This window comes from Python bivittatus, unplaced genomic scaffold (assembly GCF_059951505.1).
Source record: "Python bivittatus isolate LINGU-HERP-01145 unplaced genomic scaffold, Pbiv_v1 ctg000220_np1212, whole genome shotgun sequence".
Classification (NCBI taxonomy): Eukaryota; Metazoa; Chordata; class Lepidosauria; order Squamata; family Pythonidae; genus Python; species Python bivittatus.
The window spans coordinates 9,432,770-9,451,501 of record NW_028277048.1 but is presented as its reverse complement, the minus strand read 5'-3'; the positions used below and the strand labels follow the sequence as shown (position 1 = coordinate 9,451,501).

Here is an 18,732-nt window from a genome sequence, read left to right as displayed (position 1 = left end):
AGTATTGTAGCAACTTAACACTCTTGGGTTTTACTGTCTTCTACTGTCTTATCTTGAAACTTACAAAAACATATGCAAACAATTGAAGAATAGGAGGAAGCCATTGAGAAGGAAAAAGGTCTCCAATATTGTCGAAGAACCTTAGTTCTTTACTCTGGTGTAGAAATGGAAGAAATGCTTCTCTCTCCTTGCCCACATCTTCGGAGGACTATAGGTTCTCTGCTCTTAAAAAAATGCAAATAAGCCTAAAGGGAAGTTATATTTATTTGGGGCCTCCAGCAGTATTTATTCCTGAATGCAGGGGTTCCACTGAATTAATGTGTGTGTGGGATTCTCCTAAGTTTTGAGCAGTTCAAGGATGATTAAGATCACGGGTCCCAAAGTATCTAGCCTGGGTGACAAACTGGCTCCAACCGCCAGTTGTTCTAGGACTGGAGAGGTAGAAGGAGGGTGCAGTTTGGCCTTTGTCCCTGGCCCAGAGAACTTTCCTAAATCCGTCAGGGCAAGGGAAGACAAATCAGATCTTTTCATTAGCCAGTGAAGCAGCAGCTGCTTTCCTCTTCCTTATCCATGCCTTTTTTTTTTATTTTATTTTATGTTATGATTCTTGGGACCAGCGCTGCTGCTTTGTGTTTTAACTGCTTAAACGTTTAGGCTCTTTACAAACGTCATCATATTTTATCATTAGTCCCGCTCAACTCCCACAATAGAACGACTAAAGGGCTTGCCTTACCAGTTTCAAAAATGGCCGCCTTGGAAACAGGCCCGGCCGTTTCCCCCGCAGCAAGGAGGAGAATCCTGGGTGTTCACAGCTCACGGCTCCCTGCCAGTTTCCGACATGGCCGTCGAGACTTTAGTGCTTCCTAGATTACGTGAGCGCTCTGTGCCTTGTCTCTGTGGTCTGACGGAAGTAGTTTGGGTGTTTGCTGTTGTTTACCACTCGGAGTGCTGATGCCGATGTAAATAAAGTGGGGAAAGGCGAGGAGTCTTGCAGGTGAAGCAGAGGGAGGAAAAGTGGGGGAGCAAACGGGTGGGGGGGCCTTTTCAGATGGTTAGGAAAGACACCAAAGTGGCAGGTTCCTGGATCTCTGTTATTAAGGCAGACTGAGTTGAGGGGTGTGAAGGATTTGGGGAGGGGAGGACGGGGTGGCTGCAGCCTTGCCGAGGTGGGAAGCGGGGGCATCTTGTTCGAAAAGACCGTGCGAGTATGAGCGCTTGTATGGGAAGAGAAAGGATGGGAGGAACCCAGCGGTTGTAACTATGGGATTGATATGACCAGGTCCCTGTTAGGAAAGTGGATCCTTTTAGAGCGGGTGGGCTGCAGAGAGTAAGAGGAGGTCCTGAGAACAAACACCGGAGTCAACCCAAGAAGAAAGAGTGGCAAATGGGTTGGTAAGTGAAGGAATTGAGGATAGTCTGAAACAACTGAACAGAGATAGAAGTTCTTAAGCGGAGACAGATAGGAGTGACAGAAGCAGCCTTTGGCAACCCAGTGCCCACACGGTGTGGTCTCTTCAGCCAACATGACAAAATATATAGGAAAGCTAGCATGTTCTCAGGACCTGCTGAAAAATGTCATCAGGGCTGTTTGGTCTTCCGCTGGCATCATATCTGTGTGTTGATTTTGTCTTTCTGCACCGTGATGGCTACCTTATTGGGTAACAGAGAAAAGAACCAAGAACACGGTGTGCCTGCCTCAGCTGAGGCGGTCCCATCAAGCTCATATGGCACAGCAACGTGGGGTCAATAGCTTGCGCTTCAATCAAGATCAGAGTAAGTTACCTAATTCTACTGAATATGCTCCTCAGGAGATCTAGCACTCTTATTAAGGAGTTGTGACCTGAGAGTCATAGGTCCTTCAAAAACAAAACTTTGAGATATTTTCAGATCATAAGGTGATCTGTAACCTCTACATCTGAAGGTAGCCTTCTTGTTGATGGAAATAGGCTTCCTAATTGCTAGGAATGTACTTTTTATTTCAGATATTATTAGGCTGCCGGGCTAATGTCAGTAGTAGATTACAATCTTTATTTTGGCTCAAGTGGGTCATGATGTTCCCTATATACCACACATTTGTTCTACGCTCTCTCATAATAGGCTGCTTCTGCTGTGCTATGGAGACGGGTGTTCGGATCTATAATGTGGAACCTCTAATGGAGAAGGGGCACCTCGGTAAGGAGCAAAGAGGGCTGAAAATGTAGGACTGTAGAATATCTCTACAGTACTTCTGTCTAGTGAGTCCTATAATAGCACTTCTTGTTAATCTCCTTTTACTAGATCACGAACAGGTGGGCAGCGTGGGACTGGTTGAAATGCTACACAGATCTAATCTCCTTGCTATTGTAGGAGGAGGTGGCAACCCCAAATTCTCTGAGATCTCAGGTGGGTATTCTCCAGGGAAGAAGTGGGATCAAAGCAAAGAAGTCATGAGTTGTAAACTTCAGCTATATCAGTGATACAGACAGAAGCAAATATGATCGCTCATTATCTCTTAACAGGGACAGGTCATCTTCTCCCTGTTTCTCTATGACCTTGTTGATCTGTGACTTCTGTATCCTAATGCTTCCATTGTAGTCTTGATCTGGGATGATTCCCGTGAAGGGAAGGAAGGCAAAGACAAACTGGTGTTGGAGTTCACCTTCACCAAACCAGCATTGGCTGTTCGCATGAGGCATGACAAGTATGTTTGGCGTTCATTCTGTTTCTCCTGGGTCCAGAACATGGGTGGGGTGCTATATCCTTCTGCTTATCTGAATTTGATTGTCACAATATATATCTCTTGTCACAATAAGTATTTCCCCTTTTTTGGATAGCAATTGAAATAGAAAGATCAATTTCATGGCATCTTTTCCCATACAGTAATAGTTTAATTTTTGGTTAAAATTTTAAAACGGTGTCAGCTTTTGTTTAAAAATAGGAAATGAGGGGTAGCAGTAGTGCATGGGCAGAAGATCCTGACCAAGTAAGTTAATGAGAATGTAGGTACTTGAAGCACAGATATTTAATTCCTGAAGATTGCCTGAAACTTGTTCATTATTTTCATTGCAACCGTGGAGAGTAGGAATGTGGCTTGTTTAAATGATTTTCTCCCTGCTAGTTAAAGATGTGAAAGCTGTTTTATACTATATTAGAAAAAAGTAATTAGAAATTTTAGATTTTTGAAATTATATCTGGCAGAACGTGTATCAGTTTATACTCTTGGATCAAGGATTTTCATATTGGTCCAGTAGCTGGAAACAAATATAAGTTTGTAAACATATAGAACATATACAGTGGCCTATGCTGCAACCTAGTCAATGCAGCAATATTTCTTACTATTCTTGTATTATAACTGTATGTCCCTGTATTATCTTTGCAGAATAATAATTGTGCTGCGGAATCGAATCTATGTGTATTCCTTCCCCGACAACCCCACTAAGCTCTTTGAGTTTGACACCAGGGATAACCCCAAAGGTAAAATGAACCTCTGCTTGCTCATGCAGTGACTCCCTCATTTCACTCCTGTTTTCCTTCACATATATAAATGAAGGAACTACAACTCCATCACAAGAATCAACTCTGACAGATGCCTCTCTCTTTTTTTGTCTATCTCTCACCTCAGGGCTTTGTGATCTCTGTCCCAGTTTAGAAAAGCAACTCCTGGTTTTCCCTGGGCATAAATGTGGCAGCTTACAGCTTGTGGTGAGTGTTATATGGTGGGATGAGGGGATAGACATGAGCAAATCCTAGTAAATTCCTTCCTTGGTCAGGACCACTAAAGGAATGCCAGTATGTTATGGTACCTATAAACAAATCTTACCACACCCAGTATCAAAGGGAATATTTTCAATTTCAAATCAATTTCATCTCATGTAAGATAGTGAGAATGACAATATTTCTTCATAGGCAGGTCATAAACAGGGTTGTGCACATTTGATTCTAAAATACTTCAGAATCTTGTGCTATCATAAAAAGTAACCTGCATATACCAATCAAACGAGTCCTCTTTGTTAATTTATTGTATATAACACTAACATCTCTTAGTGTTGGGGAATGGCTCAGTCTTGTTTATTCCAGAGCCAGGATTGTAGTACACACACTCAGACAAGGTTCTGCAGCTCCCCTAAGCCTGTCCTTCATTATTAGGCCTGTCCTTGCAGTATTCTTGTAGCTTTCGGTAAAAACAAAAAGAAGCTTGAGTCGCCCAGGAGGTAGCCTTTCCCATACGTTTAATGGCTAGTCTCAGCTTGCCGATCACCTTGAGTATAAGACAGGTCTTTCTCATTCTGCGTGAGAAAGGTTAGAACTTGCCAAAGATTTGGATCATACTTTGTTTTCATCCCATTGCCAGGTTAAGACTTGATTGTTCTTCCAGGCTTTTGAAATGTTTGTTATTTCAATTCTTTTTGTATGTTGGTGGTATTAGTTCTGATTTTAGTACGGATTTAATTCCCATACTAGCAAGAAAGAAACATGGATATGCCTATGTAGGCACCAAGAGCTAAGCTCAACTCAGGGGATTCTTTACTTTTTACTTCCTTCCACATTTGCTTGTATTTTACCAGCTTTGTTTTTAAGTTTTTTATATTGTTTTTACTGTTGTGCTTTTAGATTCTGATATTGTATTATTTTATGTTTCTAATATATAATTTATTCCATTGGTGCCTTAGACATACAGTTACAAATAATAAGCAAACTATAATTCAGGTGTTTATGCCTAAGTCTCTGTCTTGCTTGGGCCTCCTCCTCCTTCTTTTGTTTATATATATTTTATATATCAAATTTGTCACCGCCTATCTCGTTGAAACGACTCTTTTCATGTAGTTTGACTTTAAATTCCTAAATTGGTAAGCAGTGATTTGCTGCAAACCAGAATCAGACCCACCTTCAAAGCTTGCTTTTCTAATTCTGGCTTGCGCATGAATTATGGCTGGTGAAGGGAGGTAATGGACTGCATTGGACTGAATATGCAAGCATGTAGTGTGTTTTTGCAATCCATGAACAGGAAACATTCTGTTGGAGTCAGAATCAAATCTTGTTTATTCTTAATTATGATTGTTCCTCACCTTAGGATCTTTCCAGCACCAAGCCTGGGACCTCATCTGCCCCATTCACCATCAATGCCCATCAGAGCGAGATTGCCTGTATCTCCCTCAACCAGCAGGGCACTGTTGTGGCCTCTGCCTCCAAGAAAGGGACCCTGATCCGCCTCTTTGACACACAGACCAAGGAGAAGCTAGTGGAGCTCAGGAGAGGGACTGATCCAGCAACTTTGTATTGGTGAGAATTCCCTCCGTCCCCACTTCACACAGGTCCTCCCTCATGAGGAAGGCTGCATTGCCCATCAGATTCCATTCCTCCATTGAACTCTTGCTTAAACTCCCCACCCTTCCCTTGGTAGAGCAGGCTTGTACCACTCATCAAGAGGAAAGGGCCACATTGATAAATTAAAAATCCTTGTGGACCGCAAAGAAATACCTGGAGTGCTGATCAGCTATTCCGCTGCTAGTGGAGCGGCAGAAGCACTGAAGCTGAAGCACTGAAGTGGTGAGGCTTGGAAGCACTCAGCGGCATGTTTTTGGGGGCAGTGGCAGCAGCTGTAAATTTACTACTTTTTAAAAAAACATTGGCAGGCATGTGGTTCAGGCCTGCTGTAGAGAAATAAATAGTATTCTGTTGGTCACAGCTGCTGGAGATAAGTGAATGAGAGGATAGATAGAGGAATGAACTGCATTGTTGAATTATTTACAGGTCTTGGGGTGAGAAGCTGATAGTCTTGTTAATGCCACTTCCTGGGGAAAAGCCAGGCCCTGATTCATGAGGTACTATGGTGAGATTCCTAACAGAGGCAAACCTCGCAAGCGGATTGTAGCGGAGGCAGATAATGGCACCAAACAATTAGGATGAATCTTGTTAACATCTGAGGGTAGTTCTGAATTGAGACGGTGAGATCAGATCAAACCCCACTCTTATAGAAATCACTGTTCTGGTTGGTTTGATTTTGTACCTTGAGAAATAAACAAAAAGCTTCCAACTCAAGTTACAAACCTTTCCTGCTTCTTAAACTTCAAAATGTGTCTTTTCCCTGGGTACTGGGCAGGAAGTTAGGTGAGCCTCTTTTTAGAAGTTTATTATGTGGATATGTGTGCTGCCCCAGGCATGTTGTGTTTCAGTTTTGCTGTTTTTGCCATTGTTTTAAGCTTACCACCCAGAGTCATTTGTCATGTGGAAGGGCCATGCAGATCAAAGCCAATCAATCAATCAATCAATGCACTATTACTGGAAGTGCAAATACTACAGGATCACAAAGTCTTTGTTACAGAGACTGGTTTGTTCTGCTAGCTGAAAAGCAGTGGATCTCCAGTAGTTTGCAAAGATATGAGGGAACCTGGGCTGCTCCTATACCAGTAACATGGTGTAGCAAGTCAAGCAAGCAAGCAAGCAAGCAAAGCATGGAGTGTATAATCTGCTAGGATAGCATCTAAGGGGCTTGTTCCAAATTTAACAACCCTACAAAACAGGTGTCATTCCCATTTCTTGTTAATGTGTACTCAGAGGTTTCTTCCTGGATGCTGGTAAAATGAGCATGCTCTTGGCCCATTGCAGTAGGCCTTTTCTTACGGTTTCTGGGTGTCAGTGAGATGGTCCTATTCAAGGCTTGGTTGTGCTCTCAGAGGCCCAACGATGCGGAGTCTGCAATAACCTAACAGTCTTAGAAATTGCTGAATTCCTAATACGGATCAATTTAGCTCAGCCTGGATTGGGACTACAAGTACGTTCTGGAAGATGTTGAAGACAGAACTGTTCACAAGATCATTTTAAACTGTTTGGGGCCAACTTTTGTTTCATTTGTTTTGTTCTTATTTCACTGTTACAAAGATTTGTTTTATGTTTTGTGGATGTTTTGTTTTCTACTATGTAAGCTACCAAGGGTTGAATTGATTGTGGTGGGGTATTACTGTAATAAATAATGCCCATAACTCCTAGTCCCTAACCACGCAGGCTAGGAATTATGGGAGTTGCATTCCCAACATTTCTGGAAAAGGGTGGCTCAGAGTCAAGGGATATTTTACTCCTATTTAGGAGTAGCATACAGACTGCTGAATACAGGGCATTTACTATTACAGAGACACAATCATTCCAAACTTTGAATTGTCAGATGAAACTCCTTTCTTCCCTACAGCATTAACTTCAGCCATGACTCTTCATTTCTCTGTGCATCCAGTGACAAAGGAACTGTCCATATCTTTGCCCTGAAAGATACCCGATTAAACCGCCGTTCAGCGTATGTAGTGGGGGCAGGGAGGATGGTGCTATGAATGGGAAAAGATGGTAATTGGTAATGCCTTAATCCCATTCTTTCTTCTGTTCTGTTGCAGATTGGCCCGTGTGGGAAAGGTTGGGCCTATGATAGGTCAGTATGTGGATTCTCAGTGGAGCTTGGCCAGCTTTACTGTGCCAGCAGAGTCTGCCTGCATCTGCGCATTTGGGAGGAACACTTCCAAGAACGTCAACTCAGTCATTGGTGAGTGGTGTTGATGACAGGCAGTAGATGTGTTGGGCCTCTTGAAGTATATCCATGGGTCAGATACATGACCCAGGGCCAGTGCTGCCATTGAGTATGATGAAGCAATCTGCTTTAGGTGGTACATGCCAGATGCTGTTAAAGACCCCCTCCCCACTTTCCTGTTTTGGTTTTTCCTTATATTCATTGGTGGCATCATTTTAAATTTTCTGCCATAGGATCTCTTCATGTATTGAATTCTCATGAATCCCATTCTTGGTCTCTCACCCACATTCAGTTCTGTTTCCTAATCTTACAGCTATCTGTGTGGATGGTACTTTCCATAAGTATGTCTTCACTCCTGATGGAAACTGCAACCGTGAGGCCTTTGATGTCTACTTGGATATATGCGACGATGATGACTTTTGAATGTAGCTTTGCTCCCTTTGTTCAGGCAAAAGCGTGTGAGGCTGAAGCATTGAAATCGAGCGTTATGCAAGCAGCAACAGGAGTTTCCTTTCCCCTCCATCTGTGCCCCCATATGCTCCAGAAGGTTCCCTGATATTCCGTAACAAATTTGGAGGTGTGGGGGGAAGCTGCAGGGGGTGGGTATTCTGCTGGCAGAAGACCATCATTAGATATAATATGAAGGTTTTTAGCCAAGAATGAGTGTTGAGATGGGAAAGGCTGAAAAAACCCTGCAGGATGTTGGTGTAGGATGGGGTGAATTCTTGAGAACAGCTGGATTCTTTATTTCTTGATGCCACCTTTCCAGAAGTGCTGTTCTTACTGCTGCTTTAGTTCAACTGTCCTATTCGTGTGGGACTGAGAAATACACACAGACGGTTGAATTTTGGGAGCAAGAACTTGTCAGAACTCTGTCCCTCCTATATCTTGGAACCTCAGGAGGTACATGTCTGGATGCTGCCCGATGTTGATGAGCATCTGGGGAGTAGGGAACGGCAGAATTATCATTAAAAATCAAGAACAGATGTTTATGTTGTTTAATTGACATTCTGTGATCGATAAAGGGTGGAGGACAGTCTGAAGAACTGAAATTCTGATGTGAAATCATAATAATTGTTTGTCTATGCGTATGTGGAAAGTGTCATTCTTTATGTAATCCATTGGGGAAGGACAGATAGCAACCCATCCTCATGGAGAAAAATGGCTAGAGTGGACTAGACTCCTTCCTTACTACTTCTGTAAGAGCAGGAAGATCAAGAGCAGAAAAGTCAATTCCACAGATTTTTTGCTCCTTCTCTTCCTGTAGTTCTGTAGTACCAGAACCGTACAATCTGGTAACATTCATACATCATGTGAATTGTGTGGCTTTAAATTATTTCCCTTTTCTACTAATTGTTTTCAGTGCTGCCTTCTTTCTGATCTTTCTATATAAAAATACTGTTGTATTTATTTATCCGAAGACAGTATAGTACCCATAACTACCATTGAGGATGCCCCCCCATTCTCATTGCTAAATAGTGGCCAGAATCTCTTGAGATCACCAAATCTCCTGAGTTCTATGTTGTCTTATGAGAATTTTTGTAAGAGTAAGAACCAATGAGATCTGGTGAGATTTCGGACTTTTTCATTTTTTACAAAAAAACCTAGCATTTTATTTGTATATTTTTAAAATTCATTTCTGTTACATCGCTAGAAATCTTACCGCATTGTTCATTGTCTCAAAGGGTCGCTGGCTAAAGAGGTAAAGACCTAGCACTGGAGGGACGTAGAACTTCGGATGCATTTGCACATCACGCTACATTAAAACTGTCCTATGGTTTGATGCCATACCTGTAGGAGAGTAATTGTGGGGGGGGGGGGGGAAAGAACAAGAATCTCTGTAAGAAATAATGGGAGCTGAGAGTGATTGTTGACATGATCAGGTTCCAATATAAGCTAAACTTGAGCCCCTTACAAATGGCATGATGTTTCTGGGAGGAGAGGGACCAGGCAGGAATGGGACTGCAGTGATGAAATGGGAAAACACGTGCTTCCAATTCCAGCATTGTCATCTATTTAGTTCCTGGCCTGTTGTTTCTCTCTCATGCCTGTTCCCTTCCCTCAAGGGTCTGTGGATGGCATAAAGAGAGGAGAACCAACACCTTAGCAGACAGCATCAAGATTCAGGAGAATCTCGAAAAGCTGGAACATTAGGCGGAAACCAACAAGGTGAATTTCAACAGGGACAAATGCAAAGGCTTACATTTGGAATAGCAAAAATCAAAGGTATGAGTATAAGATGGAGGACCATACTGGGCAGCAGCACATGCAAAAAAGGATCTGGGGGGTCTTGGTGGATCACAAGTTCAGCTAGAGGTAGCTGTGGTGCAGCTGGGGCAAAAACCCCCAGCAAATCCAGTTCTAGGCTTCATCAACCGAAGAACAGCGTCAGGATCAAGAGAAACAAGCCGCCATCTTTTCTATTGTGCATTGGTCAGAGCACACCTAGAAACTTATGTCCAGTTCTGGACCCTGCATTTTAGGAAGAAGATTGACAAACTGAAGCATGTCCAGACGAAAGCAATCAAGATGATATGAGGCCTGGAAGGAAAAACCTGTGAAGGACAACTGGAGGCACTTAGCTGGAAAAGAGAAGACAATGGAGAGGAGAGAAACAATGGCTGTCTCCGTGTATCTGAAACGCTGTCAAGTAGAAAAGGCGAGGTTTTTAGACTTGTTCCAAAAAACAGGACAAGAAACTGTGTGTTTAAATAACAAGTAGGTTTTGATTTAAAATCAGAAAAATCCTAATGGCACCCAATAGTGGAACAGACCATCAGGAAATGGCGGACTTTGCTTTACTGGAGGCACTGAAATAGAAGCTGGATGGCCACCTCATGGGGATGCGGTAATAATGGATTTTGCATCTGGCAAGGGGTTGGAGTCACCAATTTCCAAAATCTCTTCCAATCCATACATTCTACAATACCTAATATTTAAGATAATATAGCAGAGGAAGCAACAGAAGCCATCTCATTTTTCTTTCATTTCTATTAAAAGGATCCCAATTTCTTTCAAAAGCAACTCCGGACTTTTTAGGTAGCTTAGTCTATTGTGTCAATAAGTAGCCCCTGTCGTTGCCTATAGGCCTTTGCAGAAGTCCCACGGTTTCCTTAGAGGAGCCGTATCCTTTTTGTTACTATGAAGCAATAAAACTTCTGGGTTACAGAAGCCGAGGAAAAGAAAGCAACTCCAGAGGCCGCTAAAGGCGACACCCTCCTCCTCCGCCGCCGCCGCGGCCGCCGGACTCCAGTTTCCACATCTTCCTGCTGGCAGGTCTACCGCTGCGATGCATTATGGGGACGGTAGTTCTTCCCGCCCCAAGCGAGCGAAGATGTCCGAGGTGCGGCTGCCCCCCGTTCGGGCGCTGGATGATTTTCTTCTGGGCTCCACTCGCTTGGCTGCCCCCGACGTGCGAGACCTGCAGCGCTGGCACAATCGCGTGATTAACAACCTCCTGTACTACCAGAGCAATTATCTGCTGCTGCTGGGCGCGGGGCTGCTGCTGGGCGGGTGAGTGCCACGGCGGCTGGCAGGGCACGGCTGAGAAGAGAGTCCGGTCATGCCAAGTCGGCGCGAGGCGCGAAACGCGCGGCGGACATTCGGTCATCGAACGACGTGCAGGCTCAGTCGGTGCGGGCGACGAGCGGAAGTAAAACGGGGAAGGGTTTTTTAAGAATTATTTTCCTTATTACTATTGAAATCTGAGCTCCTTAGGAGACAACATTTCGTCTTCCAAGGAAGCCAAGGACAATCTCCGCTTCAGACTTGGGCGGGGGAAAAGATGACACTTTTTTTTTTAGTTGCTCCTGCGACTTTGAACGCCCAAGCGATGGGCAAATGCGAAAGAGAATCGGGCGTCTGTGCCTTTAATGGCCCTGGAAAAAAAGAAAAATGCGGGCGCTGGAACCGGCATGGCCAACAAGTGGGGGTTCTGGGAGTTGTAGTCAGAGCGCATCTGGAAGAGGGCAAACTGCGGCTCAGTCTCAGAAGGTTTTGTGCTTAAGTTGAGTCTACGGTTGTTGGGTTTTTCCTGCCCATTTGTATTCCTATTTTTTGTGTGACAGGCAGGAGTTAGAGGATGATTTTCATCTGAATTGCATTTCCATGTGTAAATATTATATAGACTGTGTGTGTGTGTGTGTCTGTGTGTGTGTGTAGGCAAGCTGCTTCAGTAGTCCAAGCAATGTTAGGTGATGTACAACATGTTAAAACAAATAAATAAGAACACGGTAATCAAATATATTGTGTGTGTGTGTGTGTGTGTGTGTGATATTGGGGAAGGAAACCCTATGACTACCAAGGATAAAATCCTAATATCAGTGAGCGGGATCACAAATCCCTCTGCCCAAAGTGTTGGGGGACCTTGAATTTCCCTGCTGTTAAACTGAGAGTTGGTGTGTTCTGTGATTAGTGCAATTCCATTAAAAAGAGAGAAAACCTGCCTAAATGAGCAGCCGCCACCACCTGATTAAGACATTTAGACCATGTGGCCAACCAGGTAGCCTGTGCTGGCTAGGCCTGGTGACACCACACTAGGATGCCCTTCAGTTCTGGTAAAACTAATTAGATTATGGTAAAAAGTCCATAATCTTTTCTTGCACATCTAGGAGCAACTGTTAGTCCCCGTGTAAAGTAATTGTGGGTGGTCTGTGGCTTGTTTTTCTAAGCATTTCATTTTATAAAGGCTCTGTTGCCTTTTTCACTACTGTGATGTATAAAGAACTGATCCGATTTAGCTGTATTCAGCTGCTTCCTTTTCTGTCCTTGGACTTTGTCCCTGGGCATTTAATAGCAGGTGTTCCTTGGTGGTAGGACCAAGCCCAGGTAGATTTCTTCCTTTCTTTCTTTGACTGCTTTAGCTTTGGCTTACACTTAATTTAAAATTAAAACACAGAAAATCAATACCGTAACTATAATAACAAGAAAATCTTTGTGTCCCCAGGCAGCAGAATCTTCAAGCATCCATAAATGCCCCTCTGAAAAGCCATGTTTTCACAGCTCATCAAAAATGTAATTGTGTGGACCCTTATCAGTCAGAATTTCGGCCCAGGCACACAACTGAAACAGCTTTGCTCACTGTCCCCTAGACAGGGCTAGTGCATCTGTCATGACCCTTTTGGACCTCTCAGTGGCTTTTGATATCTTTTGGACCAACTGCAGTGGATTGGAGGCATTTTTATGGTGGTTCTGCTCCTTCCTTAGCAGCGCTTCTAGTCAGTAGTGGTAGGGATGGGGAGATTGCATAGTAGTGGCTCCCTTGTGGTACCACAGGGTTCAGTTCTCTCTCCCCTGTTATTTGATATCTATGTGAAGCCATCAAGGAGGTCATCCAGTAGTTTGGAGTCCGTTGTCATCAGTGTGATGATGTACCCACCTAGGTCTATATTGCGACCCTGGGCTGCAGTGGAGATGTTGAAGTCTTGTCTTGGTGTCCGGAGGTTGGAGAAAACAGACTTACTGTATATACTCATGGATAAGCCGAGAATTTTAGGTGCCACAATACACCTAAAAAATTGGGTTCAGCTTATCTGTAGATGGGCTTACCCATGAGTATATATGGTAATACTTTTTTAAGTACCCATACATACTCATGGATAATCGCATCCGCAGATAAGCCGACCCTCAAATTTTTAACCCAAATACCATGAAAAATGCGCCACTGTGGGTAAGCCAATTGTGAAAATTAAAACATGAAAATTCTGAAGATCGGCTTATCCGTGGGTGGCACATTTTTCAAGGTATTTGGGTTAAAAATTGTAAGGTTGGCTTATCTGCAGATGTGTTTATCCGTGAGTACATAAGGTAAATTGAACCCTAGCAAGATGGAGCTACTGTTTATACATCAAGGTTCTCCTGTGGTTCCAGTTTTGATTCTGGATGGGGTTGCATTAATCTGGAAGGAGCAGGTCTGCAACTGGGGGATCCTCCTGGACTTGTGGCTCCTACTGGATCAGCCGGCGGAAGCTGTGGCTTGGGGGGGCTTTGCACAGCTTTAGCTTGTGTACCAGCTTCCTGGGATGTAAGAACCTTGCTGCAGTGCCTCATTGCCCTCATCACCCTGTTTAGACTGCTGCAACATGCTGTACATGGGGCTGCCTTTCAAGACCATCCGGAAGTTTCAATAGGTACCAAATGCAGTGGCCCAGGTGCTCACAGCAGTTGTAGGGTCATTACCCCTGTATTGGGGGCCCTGCATAGGCTTCCTAGTAGCTTCCAAGTGCAATTTAAACTGCTGGTTTTAATGTATAAAAGCCCTTTATGGCTTGGCTCCAAGTTAATTGCAGCACCACTTCTCTTTGTTGGAGTTGGCCTGCAGATTTGATTGTGCCAGGAGAAGCAGCTGGTTATTCCCTGTTTTCAGGTGGTCAAGGGAGGCGAAGCCTGGGAGCATTTTTTCTGTAGTAGGGCTATCCCTTTGGAATGGCCTCCCATTGGGAGGTCTCTATAGATGCCATTCCTTCAGATTGGAGATCCTCAGCAATTGCTCTCTAATAGATTGCACTAGAGGGACAAGTTCAGCTCAGAGAAGTCAATCTCAGAGATATTCAGGCCCTAACTATGTTTCTCACCGATCTCCCTCACTCCGGGCATTTAGGAGATCCCAAACCATCAGCAACTACAGAAAGGTCTCAGAGCGGGCCACACAAAACGTCTTCTGGATTGAATGCACATCCTGACTGTATATTGTACTCCCATTTGAGCCGAAGTGAAGATTGACTTTTGGGTCTCATCCTGTAGGTACTTCCAACCCATGCTGATTCTGCTAAGCTGCCTGCTTATCAGTCTGCTGTTTGGAGGCTTCATCTGGGCAGCTGAGAACAAAGCTCCCGTGCGACGCTTCCGGCGGAATTACCCTGGCACGTGTTTCTTTGCCATCCTCAGCGCTGCGTACTTCCTGGTGTCTCTTTTTGAGGGCTCTGCCACCTTCTTGATTTTCATCGCCCTGCCCATAATGTGTGAGTTCCCAGCTGTGCGCAGCAGGGGTGCATCCAGTGCTCCCTGCCTCTTTTGTGTCTCTCCCATTCTGTTTAGCATATGCTTTATTCCCAGAACATGGCGGGCAGAATTTTGCAAGTGTGGACTTTGTCATGACATGCAGGCAAAGAGAATTAGATTTCACTCAGCATGAAAGAGCAAATTTCAGTTTTCGTGGGCTAAGGATCAATATGAAAACGCAGAGGCAGTTGCTGCCAAAGACTCCTGCACTCAGGAGATGAATACTGGAGCAGCTCTAGTTCTCCCATCTTATGATGCTGCAACCCATATGCTGCACATAGGTTTGGGTAGAGAGAAGACAATGTTTTGTTCAGGCTCCAAGCATTAAAACAACTTGCATGATCTGCAGGAGTGAAGAAACTGTGGCGCTTCAGATGTTACTGAACTAATTACTGTACACCACGCTCTCAGCCGGAAAATGAAGTTCAGTGAGATCTGAAGAGGCACAGATTCCCAATCCTGCATTATCTCCTAGCTGTGGAATTTGCACAGACCAAACTTCCCCTGGGAGGACTGATCTCTTGCCTTTAGCAGAATAGGGAATATGAGGATCCGACGCATAGCAGGAGAAGGTCGTTCTGCCTATTCCACTGTTACCAATGAGCACCCCATTCCCTTGCAGTGAGCCTCATCCATGCCTCCCTGCGCCTGCGGAACCTTAAAAACAAGATTGAGAACAAAATTGAGAACATTGGACTCAAGCGCACGCCGATGGGGCTGCTACTGGAAGCTGTCGGACAGGAGCAAGAAGCTGGATCCTAGACCTTCAGCATCGGTTTCCCTTCCAACTGATGCCCACGTGCGTATCTTTCTGCTTGCCCCTGTCTAGCAACCTGGCTGTGAGTTCCTGTGGAAGATACAGTAGCTTCTAGCATACCGCAAACTATCAGCAGAACTCCCAGCCACCGGGTAACAGCAAAATAAAAAGGGAGAGGAAATGGACTGAAATCAGCCTAACAAACAGCCTAACAGTTTAACATTAAGTATTCCCCATTGGAATCCGTACCTGTTTTGCTCTAGAAAGGAAGGGATAACAATGGAAGAAAGCTATAGTTAAAAAAACCTTATAGTAAAATGCTGGTCTGGACTACATAGTTGCTGGTTGAGAGAAGAACAAGAATCGAGATCAGAAGCAAATGAAATCGGTGTTGTTCTCATTCGATTTTCTCCAACCAGGTATGGTCCAGATGTGTTGGGACTGCAACTTCCAAAATGCTCCAGTTCGCTGGGAATTTCCTGGGTTGCAGGCGGCTATTCCAGGGAGGCTGGCTTGTTAAGACACAGTATTATTCAATATTTACCTAACCCCACTGCTCTAAGAGCTTCGGAAACAGTATTAAAACTAATCTATGTAGCAACCCCATTGCTTAGGTCAGTATCATGTATCACTATATCACACCTGGAGGGCTGGGGGTTTGGAGAGCAGACTGCCCCGGCCCCCAATATGTGCACAGCAGAGCTGAGATTGAAATGGGGGAGTTCTGGATGGTTCTTCATCTTGCTTAGTCTTGGACTGCATCACTTCTTCTGCAGAATTTCTGGGCTCTTGATGCTTAGATGGAGGCACCAAGTAAAGCAATTTGGATGGGGTTTGGCAGTAGAAGGGAGGAAGCCAGTTTGAAGAAGATCTAGCTAAACCTTCGAATGAATGATGGAGGCTAATCATTAATCTTGTAAAGATTCTTTTCATGAAGGCTTTTGGGCAGAGGGGAAGGCTAACTCCCAAGTGCTGGAAAAGTACAATATTACGATGCAAAAAATTTGGACAATCACAAAATGTCATCAAATGGCAATTTGTTTATTTTAATCTCTATACTAGCATCTGGAGGTTGTCTGCATTTTTGCAGCCCAGATCTGGTAGCCCTAACGAGATATTGCAGACTATACATTCAGGTTCAGAGGTGTGGAACTGTCCCCGCTTTTAAATTTATTTAAACAAGAAAAGAACTTTTGTCTCTTTCCAGTTAGCAACTTCAAAACCTTGTCCTGGCTCGTGCATAGCAATAAACTGCAATGCAATTTGTTTGCTTTTAGATTAGCTTGACATGCAAAGCTACCCATTATGACTTAGTAGGATAGGATGTGTAAAGCAGGCTATTATGATTTGTTAACAAACCATAATGCTAAGTCTGGCTTTGCGTTATGTGTGAATGCAGCTATTTTATTCCACAACAGTTCCCCATATTCAAGTCATTTGAAATTCAGATGGTTCTTATCCAAAACTGAATAGAACAGACCAAACCTGATATTGTGCATAGTTCTAATTAGTATACAATATATACAAATGTATAGTTGAGGTGTTCTAATACTGATCATATTCCTTTCTTTATATAAAGTGTTGTTTTGAAAATGATGGGACAAAGCAGTAATTAAATACATCCTTTTGCTTAAAAAGAACTTTCTGTCTAAGGCTTTTAAGAAGATAATTTAGCAAGAAAAGGGTCCTTCTATACTTCCTGGTTTGCACTTTGTTTGCTACAGGCACCACCCTTGAGCAAGCTCATAGCAGAGGTCTTCCTGGTACATAGTTTGCCACTCTTAAACTAGTCATTAAGTTACACATATTCTGTTCAGGACATAAATATGTACACTTGTCTTCCCGCCCACACAGTTGCTTTGCAGTAGGTAAGAAAATATAAGCACCACATCCTTCTGAGTGTCATGGGCCATTATGGAAAAGGCTTTTTCCCCAAAGTCATACTTAAGATTAATCAGTTGAGGTCTGAGGCAAGCCTCTTACAATCTTACTAGAAGATGCAAAGCTTGCACGCCAGCATTTGTAGGCCTGCATGCTATACTGGATGATTGGTGGGGGACAGGGGGGAAGAGATTCACAATTCCCGAGTAGGAAATTGTACTTTCTGAGTTTTTCTGAAAGGTTTTATCATCACATACAATCCAGTAGAATTATGTAGCAAGTATTGTTTTTTTGGTTCTGTAAGCCATACAGGCTATAATGCCTATTTACAAAATACCAACAGCATCCAAAAACCTCACTGGTAGATTATGAACTCTCTCTCAATTACATTTTAGAGGCTGCCTTCCTCACATGTAGAACATATATGTGCAAACCCAACCATCTAATTGGAGTTGAAGGAACTAAGTGCAGAGTTAAATGTGTACAACTGCAGTTTGAAGGAATTGTTGCTTTTCATTTTGGGATTTCTTCCCATGTTAGTGAAAGAGGTCCAGGCTTGGAAGGGAAACATCTGATACTGGAAGTGACTTCCTCTCCATTTGCTCAGCTCTTGGAGGTGGCCTGAGAAGCTTGCCAGGAAGAAGCCATGAATCTTGTGCGAAGAGTGTCCCTCCATCAAACAGTATGTCGAAGGATGGGGAATGTGGGTTTCATAGCAGCAGAACCAAAGGTCTCTGAAGCTTTAAGCTTGGACATTACAGAGCTGAACTGCAGGCTCGTTCTGCTTTTATGCTTACTAAAGTCACTGGGACATCTTTGCAACTAGCAAAAGAATTGCAGAATGGATTTCAGTTGTTTGTAATCATGATAATTGATTTTAGATTAAGGGTTTAAGATGTTACTTTAGCTTTTCATGGTGTTGTGTCTTACTTTTATGTAAATGCAGATTTACTATGGAAAAGAGTCAAGTTTTGGAAACTGCTCCTCATGTGGAAATCCACAAACAAATTTGATTAAAGCTTTCCAAAAATGTACATAGATCTTTGATTTGCCCCAGTGTATACAGTGAACGCTCAGATCCAGATGCATATGAGACAAAGAACAGCATGAGTTACATTTATCTCAGAACAAAACAAAAAGTATTCTACAACTTAGTGTACCATTTTTAACTCTCTGCATATGTGAAATAAAGTCTTGTGATTTTCACGGCACTGTTTTACATGTAGCCTTAAATTTTGTCTGTTTTGCTCTACAAGCACTTTGCAGGTGTAGTGCCTTTGCTGAAACAGAGACAATTAGGGAGAATTTCAAACTTCCAAAGCAGCTGCACAAGATGGGGGCTGCTTTAATGATTCAAGAAAGATGCTTCATACACAGTCCTGCATGTTCCAAAGTACCAGTCAAAGGATTTGCAAAGCTCTGACATTTAGATAAGACGATTACACAAATATACCCAATACTCTGCTCTGTGAGCTGGAAACTTAAAAACACGTTCCTTTCAGATGTTGTGTGCATTACAGAAAGTCCTCGCTTAACAACCACAACAGGGACTGGAAAATTCAGTTAAGTTGGGCGGTCATTAAGCAAAACATCAAATGACTGCACC

At 43.3% G+C, this 18,732-nt stretch overlaps 2 protein-coding genes across 4 annotated transcripts; both read left to right on the top strand.

Moving 5' to 3' along the window:
• The first annotated feature begins 834 nt into the window (after window positions 1–834).
• WDR45 (WD repeat domain 45) lies at window positions 835–8,475 on the top strand. Of its 2 annotated transcripts, none has more exons than XM_025166941.2 (11): window positions 835–959; window positions 1,666–1,773; window positions 2,098–2,172; window positions 2,278–2,382; window positions 2,575–2,680; window positions 3,359–3,453; window positions 3,602–3,681; window positions 5,051–5,259; window positions 7,163–7,264; window positions 7,359–7,504; window positions 7,803–8,475. In XM_025166941.2, exons 2-11 carry the CDS (start codon window positions 1,725–1,727, stop codon window positions 7,910–7,912), a joined length of 1,077 nt encoding a protein of 358 aa, XP_025022709.1. In that variant the 5' UTR covers window positions 835–959; window positions 1,666–1,724; the 3' UTR covers window positions 7,913–8,475. The 2 variants fall into 2 exon arrangements, with proteins under 2 accessions (XP_025022709.1, XP_007428766.1); XM_007428704.4 differs by having other exon boundaries at window positions 839–994.
• Window positions 8,476–10,603: 2,128 nt separating this feature from the next.
• On the top strand, window positions 10,604–18,361 carry PRAF2 (PRA1 domain family member 2). 2 transcript variants are annotated; one of them, XM_088137836.1, is made up of 4 exons: window positions 10,604–11,002; window positions 14,231–14,448; window positions 15,111–15,287; window positions 17,667–18,360. In XM_088137836.1, exons 1-3 carry the CDS (start codon window positions 10,779–10,781, stop codon window positions 15,248–15,250), a joined length of 582 nt encoding a protein of 193 aa, XP_087993962.1. In that variant the 5' UTR covers window positions 10,604–10,778; the 3' UTR covers window positions 15,251–15,287; window positions 17,667–18,360. The 2 variants fall into 2 exon arrangements, with proteins under 2 accessions (XP_087993962.1, XP_025022710.2); XM_025166942.2 differs by having other exon boundaries at window positions 10,606–11,002; window positions 15,111–18,361.
• Window positions 18,362–18,732: the final 371 nt, after the last annotated feature.

Coding starts and splice junctions, on each gene's coding strand:
- PRAF2 (XM_025166942.2), top strand. CDS start 10,779: ATGCATTATGGGGACGGTAGTTCTTCCCGCCCCAAGCGAGCGAAGATG. Junction 11,003..14,230: donor GCGGGGCTGCTGCTGGGCGG/GTGAGTGCCACG, acceptor CTCATCCTGTAG/GTACTTCCAACCCATGCTGA. Junction 14,449..15,110: donor CATCGCCCTGCCCATAATGT/GTGAGTTCCCAG, acceptor ATTCCCTTGCAG/TGAGCCTCATCCATGCCTCC.
- WDR45 (XM_025166941.2), top strand. CDS start 1,725: ATGGCACAGCAACGTGGGGTCAATAGCTTGCGCTTCAATCAAGATCAG. Junction 1,774..2,097: donor GCGCTTCAATCAAGATCAGA/GTAAGTTACCTA, acceptor CTCTCATAATAG/GCTGCTTCTGCTGTGCTATG. Junction 3,682..5,050: donor GTGGCAGCTTACAGCTTGTG/GTGAGTGTTATA, acceptor TCCTCACCTTAG/GATCTTTCCAGCACCAAGCC.